Consider the following 9,825-nt stretch of genomic DNA (forward strand, 5'->3'; position numbering starts at 1 on the left):
GTAAAAAAAAAAAAAAAAAAAAAAAAAAAAAAAAAAAAAAAACTTCAGTAAATGTTTTTTGTTGTTATTGCACTTCCAGAAGGCTGTATTTTAATAACCAAGTAGCCCTCCCTTATTTAAACCACATATTTCACATGAGCCCAGAAATTTGGAGGAAGAAAGTACACGTGAAAAATGTATCTGAATGATAAATGGAGATTATGTAGTTATTAATTGAAATTATTCACTTCTGACAGTAATAAGAGTTTAAAGTTTCATATTTGTATTTTCGTAACAGCATGCACTAATTTTGGCAGGTTGGTTTGTTCCCAGAGCCTTGGGGAAAAAAAAAAAGACAAAAAGAACCAAAAATTTTGTCAGATATACAAAAATCAAAGTTAGAATGGGTTGTGGTCTTCCCCTCCCCCAATTAAACTATGCTATAAACTCCAGCAGTGGGATAAAGGGGTAAATGACATCAGGAAAAAAGGCCCTCTACAAATTTGAATGCCAAATTAGAGTGCCCCCCAGAAGTTATTCTTGTCTAGTCAAATACCATATATAAGTTGAAATGGATGCTTGCCAATAGACAAAGTATTTTAGGAAAAATAATTTTAGAGTTTGAGACACCACCAAATGACTGTCCACAAAAGTGGGCAACAGAGGCATTAGGCTTATAAATATAGATTAAATTTAGATCTAACATCAGTTTCTGTCTCTACAATAGGAAAATTATGTTCCACATAAAGGCAAGTCACACAATTAACATGTACTTCTCTGGCAGTTCTCCACTAACAAGGCTTTAAGTAAAGCAGACTTACTTGCAGGCAAAAAAACACAGATTATTACAGGTATTTTTAAACTAAAATAAATATTATATTTCATAGATTTAAAAAAGTAAATATTTATAAGATCAGTAAGTTATCAGTATAAGAAAATTGCTTAAGACGCTAACAGCATGTGTGCCAGAATTCTACCAAAGAATGAAATTATTAATCATACCCACAGAAATGTTCCACTAGCTATTCCCATTTATTAACATTTACCAGAGAATAATAAAAATTTGACTGTAACTGATGAATTATAACCTAGCATAATAAGTACACCAAAGTGATAGGATGAAAGCCCACTTCTGTAATATCATAAATATAAGCCCACAGATCTGTAAACCTCTATCATTTACAGGAAGCTACCCACTAAATATCATCAGCAAGGTGTACAAAAGCAGTAAATTTAACCGTCTGACAGAGCAAGAGTTGTGCATTAGACAATTATGAAAAGAATGTACTTGCTGAGAGCAGATCATAAGCTAAATTGAAGTTAATCATTCAAAGAAATGGGAGCACTTTTATGCACAAGATTTCTATCTTATGCATAATGGAAGGCAGGTGAAATACCAGTATCACTGTGTACTGTAAATACGCTGTAAAACGCTGCTACCTTGTCTAATACACATTGAAAATCGATCTATAAAGAAAAAATAAGAAATTACTTTGTTTCCCACTCCTTTCCAACGAGATTAATGACGACATTACTGTGTTCCACGGCTCTTCGGATAGAGTCTTTATCCTTACAGTCCCATTCCTGTAACCAGAGAATCAAGTAGGAAAGAGATGAGATAACGTGCAAACAGGCATATTCAAAGAAAGCTCTTTCACATCATTTCCATTTAAAGTCTAAACAATAACTAGAGCTCTGACTTTGAGAATGATTAACAGACTTCCTTGTATAGCAATGGCATTGTATTTGATCTAACGCCAAAGCAAAAGACTTACTAAGAAGAGAAGTTGCCCCAGGTCACCCATGGGTCGTAGATACATGAGGTCATACCGATCACAGCGATAGGGGATGATTACTTGAGATCCAATGCGACCTAAGTGTTCAAAGAACTTTTCATTTATATCAAACTACTAAATAACTTTAAGGAGACAATCTTCTGAATATATGTCATTTCCTTTTCTTCACTGGTATTAAAACACAACAAACAAACATAGATAACTTGACATAGACATCTGCAAAGCTAACGTTATCTGCATAGCATAGACATCTGCAAAGCTAAAAGTAGCACAGAAGTTTCTCAAAGTATAGTATCACAGGAATTCTTAAGCAGGGACGTACTTGAATAGTTGGGTGAACTAATAATAAAATAAGCATAAGCATGTAAAACAAAAGATCTTTTTAATCAGTACATATTACACACATTTTTAGGTACTATATTATGTTTCACATCTAAGGATATTCATGCGTACAGATTTTAATCTGCATTTTTAAAAGCTGGACAAAGAAAGAAAGAAGAAAAAAGGAAAGATTCTTTTTTTAAAAAAAAATAAAATTAATAAGGGCAATGCTAATGAATCCTGATCAAACTCCAGATTGCTGCAAACATTTTAGCAAAATGTCGTAACATAGCTGAAAACAGAAGAATCAACTATGAGCTTCACTTAAAATTACATCTCATGAGCTCAAAAAAACCCCAAAAATCCAAAAAGCAAAAAACAACAAAAAAAACTAAATGAAAGAGAATGACTTATCACAATGATTTGAGCAATATCCAGAAGCTTCAGCATTTTCCTGCATTAGAACTATGCTATTTTCACTACTTATCATACAGATATCACAGAGAACATGTCTGCACTGCTCAATTTTTAAGATTAAAAAAATAATAATAATCTAGGGCTATTCTATAACCTGAAGAAAGACTAAAGTTTGGTTAAGCATCTGAATTTTTAATTGATACTCCTGGAAAATCTTACCTAAACGATTGACAACATATCGTCCCAGGAAACCTGTAGCTCCGAAGACAGTGGCCACAATGCCACTAACAGAGGATCTTCCGCTTCTTCCATGAGGGATTAATGCATGATGGACTTGGCGGTGTTGCTGCAATTTAGGTGGCAATGCAGCTAACACAGAAACACCAGAGCCTACAACACAAAAATGGGAGCAAGCAAGTGATATAACTTAAGAGTTACTATTGTGACTCCATAGCTAAAGTGAAAGTTATTTTCTCATTATAGACCCATTTTCTCCAACCTGCCTCAGTAAAATTACCCATGCCAAGTCTCCTGCCAGACCACTTCAAAGAAATCCAGATAAATCAGAAGACAATGGGCTTGAGGGAGGTGTGGCTAAAAATCAAAGACCAAACTAAGTCATGAAAGGAGTAGACTAAGACCATTGGTTCCTAAACTGCACATAAAGTTTAACTGGCTAACACTGGCACATGATGTACGAGTTATGGCATAAAGTATAAGAGAATAAGGACTACCAAAACCATGCTGGCTAAAATCAGGGCCCACCTAAGTATTTTCACACTATGCTCCCACACCTAGGAACTGTGGCACAAAGACATCAGAATGCAATTAACTAGACCCCAATCTAAAGTGAGCAATCTCAAAGGTTGGAGGACGTAGCAAATCTCCTGTCACTGGTCTAGAGTGAGGGGAGTTAAGAGAGGCAAAGAGACAGACCCATGTGGTACGGAATACTGTCCATTTTCTCAAGAAAGACCAAGCTATGAAAAGCTGAAAGCCACTGAAATAAGACATTGCTAAGATAGTGATATAAATTGACAAGATAGGCTAAATAGGGAGTCTGAAGAGAAGGAACGTACTTCCTTTCCAATCAAGTTAGACAAAAGGAACAAATAAACTCCTTTTAAGAGAATCTTGAAATTAGAAGTTTTTAATGTTACTGTAAGTCAGTGCTCTTACTTTCCAAGGACAGGTGAAAAAGCAAGGAATGGATGAGGTATAGAGTGCACAAACTACAGATACACTGCAGTTGACAAGAACAGACTAGAAGAGCTGTCTACAAAATCAGCTTGAGGATTTAACAGAAAAACAGTAACTGACATTTGAATTTTCAATAAATCATGGCTATAAGCATTTTCTGGATCAGGATAAACAAGTTTCACCTTCCCTCTATCAACTCAAATGACAAGAAACAGTGAAAACCTGACTAGTATTTGATATCAGAATGACAGACAACTTAGAGGTTAACAAAAAAAATCCTACTTGCGCAATGAGGGAGTTAATTTGATCCAGATATGGTTAGGTATTGCCAGGTTGGAGGGTCGCATTGATGTTATAGTCATGACTTTCTAAGGAGATAAAATGGGCAGGGTACGTCTGGGCATGTAATACATTTTTATTAGATCAGCTGATACAACTGAAACCAGAAAATTCACCAGTAAGATTTCAGTGTCCGAAGAAGGAGAATCTGTACCCAAAAGCTTGTCTCTCCTTCCCCCAAGGAGGCAGTTTAACATCCACCTAATCAAAGCAAGCAGTAATAGATAAACCTTTAAACTTTTATCAAATTAATCTAATATCCTTGAAAATTACATTTTTTTCCTGTTTCTATTGGCCAACTGGCATTAAGACATCATCTACACAAACATCAAGTAGGTATATGACTTCCCAAAATGCAGCTCTCCTATGATAAGGAGCCAAGCTTAAAAACAATGAGCATGGTGTCTGTCTCCAAGTGACAGATAGGCAGGGCCTCTCCATTGCCAAAGTGTAGGCCCCAAGACTAACTATGAAGAAAAATATACTCGGTGATAAGCATCCATAAAAATATTTGCCAAAAATCTGCTGGAGTTTAACAGAAGAACACCTACATTTAGCACCTCTGTTCATATAAAAATAAAAAAGCTTTCTCTTTTTATACATTAATGAGACTGGATGTCACGAAGCATACATTTTTGTGAGTGAGTGTCAGAGAGTGTGTCATACAACTATTCTGGTTTTGCTAGAAAAACATACTGAACTCACAATTGAAAAATGCACTGTCAGTTTTTATTTTCAGAAGCCTGTATATTTGTGGGTTTTGTGTTTATTCAAAAAAAGAAAAAAAAACACTACAAAACAAATTTGCAGATGAAATCAGGAGCATATACACTAAATGCTCGGCAAAGAATAAAGCTGACAGCAAGGCAATGGGTTCCCAGATAGCAGATATCAAGTAAGCTAAGTGTTAGCAGCTGACCAGCTGCAGAGTAGCTTTACAAGGAAGGGGCTGGGGGTCCTGGTGGACAAGTTGAACATGAACCAATAATGGGGCTTCGTGGCAAAGAGGCTAAAGAGCATCTAGAGCTGCATTAGGAAGAGTGCTGCCAGAAGGCTGAGGGAGATAATCCTGCCCCTCAGCCCTGGTGAAGCCACGTGGAGTACTGCGTCCAGTTCTGGGCTCTCCAGTACAAGAGAGATATGGAGCTACTGGAGCAAGCCCAACAGACGGCTACTAAGATAATTAAGGGACTGGAGCATCTCTTACACAAGGAAAGGCTGAGAGAGATGACTCCGTTCAAGCTGCAGAAGAGAAGACTTAGGCAGGATCTTATCAAGGTATACAGATATCTAAGGGCAGAGTCTCAAGAGGATAGGCCCAGATTCTTTTCAGTGATGGCCACTGATAGGACGAGAAGCAGCAGGAACAAACTGAAATGCAGGAAATTGCACTGGAAATTCCACTTGAACACAGAAAACACTTCTTTACTGTAAGGCTGACTGTACATAGGAACAGGTTGCCCAGACAGACTCCGCTGGTCTCCATCCTTGGAGATACTGAATAGCAGAGGGGTTGGACTAGATGATCTTCAGAGGTCCCTTCCAACTTCAACTATTCTGTGATTCTGTAAAGGGTAATACTGTGGGAGACAGTTGGATGAACTTGCTACCTTCATTCTTATAGAGTTCTATTAACCATGTTTTTACTATTTAATTTTGTTTTAGGACAGACAGACTCATTCAAAGAAATGTATTTGGTTGTTTATAATTACCAGGATTCCCTCATGTGCACAAAATAGCTGCTTTGTATCCTGTTCGAGACAGTGAAAGACAAAGTTGGGTGACCCACAGTAGTTGTCAGTACTTTGTTCATATACATTTATGTTTCTCAAGATTTGAAGAAAATGTGCACAATATGCATATTTAAAGATTTACCACTGTCTCCATTATTGATAGCTGAGAACATTTCAACCCTTTGCCACCAAGAGCAATAGGACTTTAGTTCACTGAAAGTATGTTATAAAATTCATTATCACCATCACATTAACAAATAATATCCATCTTTTTTTTTTCTATCTATGCATCCATACATCTGCTGTTACTTGCCTTATGCTGTAAGCTCTTTAGGGGTATACATCTTTTTTGTTTCATAACGGTATAGGAGCTTCATCATATATCACAATCTAACTAAATATCCAATTACCACTGCAATATGAATAACAACAAAGATGAAGAAGCAATGAATAAGTGAAGAGCTTAGCTCTTCTGCTCTATGGTTTTAAGGATATCTAATATCCAACAAAAGCAAGCTAGAAAAATCCTGCCACTACATGCACAACCAGGGAAAGCCCATCTATATGGTGCAGAGCCCTACCAAAAGCAAAGCTTACTATATCTAGATAACACAGATTAACATGGATTGTCAAAGCTGCAGGGCTCTTCAAGTGTTTCCAGGTTCAGCATACTACTTAAATTTTTGCCCTATACTTGTGTGCAACACAGACTTACCCAGGGATTTTTGCCCCACAACAGTAGGATTCTTCCTCACTGACTACAGTCTATTTGCCACTAGATATTTACTGTTATAATCCTTATTTGAAGCAGGTTATGAATATTGATCTGAATAAAATCTTCAAAGTCCACAGTAAACCAGAATCATCTTCCTATTGGAAATAAGCACTGTTGCAGTTAAGAGCATGTTCTTTGCCACCAAAAAATTCCATTTGCCAATTTTTCATAACAGATGAATATGTGCTGTAGCTGTATAATTAAAATTAGGTTATGATTTTGTGACAAAAACTCAAATCCAGGATTTTAATATAAATTTGGCACCTGAGCATGCTTATAGACCGAGGCCAAACTGTCAAGGCTACCTACGGAATCACAAAAAAAAAAAAAAATCCAAACCTTTAGCCTGCTGGACAGCATTTCATATACAGAGATTTTAACAGTCCTAGAGAAACATTATTATCATGCAGATAAACTCACAGTATGAGCAAATTCTTTGTTTTGCTGCAGGCTACAAATTACAGCTCCGCAAAAAAGACAAGGCAAAAAACAGATGGCTTCTGCATCATTTAGCCAGCTGCTGTCCACACACAGCCCTGTGAGCTCCCTCATCCTGCCCTAACCCAAAGAAGGTGCAGTGAGACAAGGGGGGGCCCAGGGGCATAAGCTAGTTCAGGACTGCACAGCCTAGCACACCCCACTTTCTTTCAAAGCAAAGCATAACACACAGAAGCAGACAGACACCGAGCTGCCATATTCCTTCACCTGAAGAAGGACGGGGTTGTGCCTTGGGGTCACCACTAGCCATTACACGCAGCACCCGCTGGCCTGCCCTGGCCTGGTCTGTCCTATCTCGGGCCAGCGAGGCAGACAGCATAAAGACAGCCTAGCTGCCAGTGATACCCCAAGCAAAAGAAGCATCACGAATACGGGTAGGACACAGCAAGCCGCCAGCCACCCTCAACAGCAGTGACACTCACCTGCCCTTGACAACAGACGGCGGGAAAGCCACCAGCAACACATCACAACCACCATTTTACCCTACCCACAAACCCCCACAGCGGACGGAATGCAAGCAGGGCCAAATCTGTCCGCCAGCGCATGCGCAGGAGCGATCAGCTAGGCGGCCGTGGGAGAAGTGTCTGTCGGGAGTGCCTGCGCAGAGCCCCCAGGCGCGTATCCAAACTGCGCATGCGCAGAATGTGGCTGTCAGGGAACGTGCCGTCCTGAGTCAATGGTTGGCTGCAGCCTTGCTGTCTCCTCTGAGGTGTGGCCATTAGCAGTGCCAGGCTCTGCGCTCGCTCTTCTGCCTTCCGCCCCTGTCTGCTTTGGAGCTGGGCTGTCTGTCAGGGTACCTGCTGTGGTTCGGGATAGATTTATGAAGGGCGAGTGGGTTTAGACTCACAGCTACCGAGAGGGAGATTTTCAGAAGCACCCAAGAGAGATTAATTTCAGTATAAGTGTGACCCTTAGTTCCTGCTGGTGGAATTATTCAGCTCTCTAGAGGGACTGCTGTTTCACAGATGCTTCTGCCAGCATCTGAATGGCAGTCCGGTTGGAAATGAGTCAAGTCCAACAATTAAGTGACAGTAACTTTTGGCCATTGTTGAGCTGGGCCAATTTAAAACATTTTCAATAATATTATTTATGCTTTGAACTATCTGGCATTATTAAATTACTCTTAAACGGAGATTAAACAGTTATGTTAATTTTTGTGTATTACCTGTCTTCTACAGATATCTAGCCACTCTAAAATTCTTCACTCCCTCTGTCATCCTAGGTCTTCTACATTTCAGTGAGATTTTTTTTCCCCTCAGCAAGTGCTGCTGTGAATGTTGTATCACAACCACACATACAGGGCACTTTAAATCTACTGCTTGCACTACAACAGCTACATTTTTCTCATGGATTCCCATCTCCTTTTCATTTACATTGAATAGAAATAATCTTTCTTTTGTAACCTGGCTTATACTAGTGTAGGCAGTGCTCATATTCACCGAAATACTTTCGAAACGTGAACACAGTGAAAGGTGTAACAGAGAATATTTCTGGCAATAAAGCTAATTTGGTGCAATTTCCGAAACACTTGCTCAGTTTTAGCTCAGCTCCCAACACAAATCTAAAGTGGCAGTTCTGCCAGAACTGTAGCACAGCAGGTGATTCAGAGATTTGGGCAAAAATCTAGATTTGCTATGAACATTGGCTACCTCCAGTTCCTAGCCACAACACACATTTTTATTTGACATAAGACAGGTACACAGTGCACATCAAACTAGGTGTGCTCATTTCTTTTGCTGATTCCTAGGAATCACAGAAGCAGGCTCCTTCTACCTCCTGACCCCAGACAGCCTTCCTACCATTTTTCTCTTCACTTTCGTTATGCCTGACAATCTCACCACAGCTCTTCTGAGTGAGCCAACCTGCCCGACTCGCTTCAGTAAATCYTGTCATTACTGCTGCCCTTGTATCTGCTGCAAAGGGAGAAGTCAAAAAGCGAAACTGGATACCCATCCTGCTGTGAAGATCTACATAAAAGTTAATATCTAATTCCTGCATTTCCCATGGCTGTTTTTGTTCTTGATTTAACCTGAGTGAGAACCTCTCACTGTGGAGACCTAGTCCTCATTTACTTTGTGCAGTTCCATACCTATACACAGGAAAGGAATACATAAAAATTCTAAGACTAGGCTAGAGAATAGATCAAGGCTAAGGCAACAGACTATTAATGAAGAGATACATCATCTGTTCCAGGTTTGACACCATCTTTGGCAGTAATTTTAGCTCAACTCCCAACACAAATCTAAACTGGCTGTTCTGCCAGAGCTGTAGTATAGCAGGTGATTCAGGGATTTGGGCAAAAATCCGCAATTATTTTTTTCCTTCCATGAGATCTCCCTAAGTCTGCAATGTCCCTTTCTGAAATAGGATGATCAATAGTTCAAAGAAATGCTGATAAACTTGAACCATTCATTTCTATAGCATATGATATTCACTACTCTTTGTCTTTACATATCACAACATCTTACCGATTTTTAATGATCTCTGCTATAGAGTCAAAACATATTCTCACAGAATTGGAGTCATAGTTTTCTAAACCATTAACAAAAGATAATTCAGAGTTCTGTGGTTTCCATTTTTTATTTCTAAAAGAACACTTTGCTATTTCAACAGTGCTGTTGTAGGCGTAATATGTACTAGCTGACCAGAGATGCTCGTGTATTACAGTGATGCAGGCATAAAAAAGGTACTAAGGTAATGGATACATCCAACTTGCAACAGCTCCAGGTGCTAGGTTACAGAGAGTTGGGTTTGATTTTAAAAACAA

At 38.9% G+C, this 9,825-nt stretch overlaps 1 protein-coding gene across 1 annotated transcript in view; it reads right to left on the reverse strand.

Moving 5' to 3' along the window:
• NDUFA9 (NADH:ubiquinone oxidoreductase subunit A9) overlaps positions 1-7,576 on the reverse strand; it is a 19,610-nt gene extending 12,034 nt beyond the window's left edge. Inside the window, exons 1-4 of the mRNA XM_085298804.1 lie at positions 7,481-7,576; positions 2,733-2,903; positions 1,755-1,852; positions 1,472-1,563 (exon numbers count right to left, since the gene is read on the reverse strand). Of these exons, the coding sequence (XP_085154930.1) occupies positions 1,472-1,563; positions 1,755-1,852; positions 2,733-2,903; positions 7,481-7,535 (416 nt within the window). The 5' untranslated portion in view covers positions 7,536-7,576. The remainder of the gene's footprint in view (positions 1-1,471; positions 1,564-1,754; positions 1,853-2,732; positions 2,904-7,480) is intronic.
• Between the last annotated feature and the right edge of the window lie 2,249 nt (positions 7,577-9,825).

The sequence above is a fragment of the Rhea americana genome, unplaced genomic scaffold (assembly GCF_003343005.1).
Source record: "Rhea americana isolate MKP2758 unplaced genomic scaffold, rheAme1 scaffold_142, whole genome shotgun sequence".
Lineage (NCBI taxonomy): Eukaryota > Metazoa > Chordata > Aves > Rheiformes > Rheidae > Rhea > Rhea americana.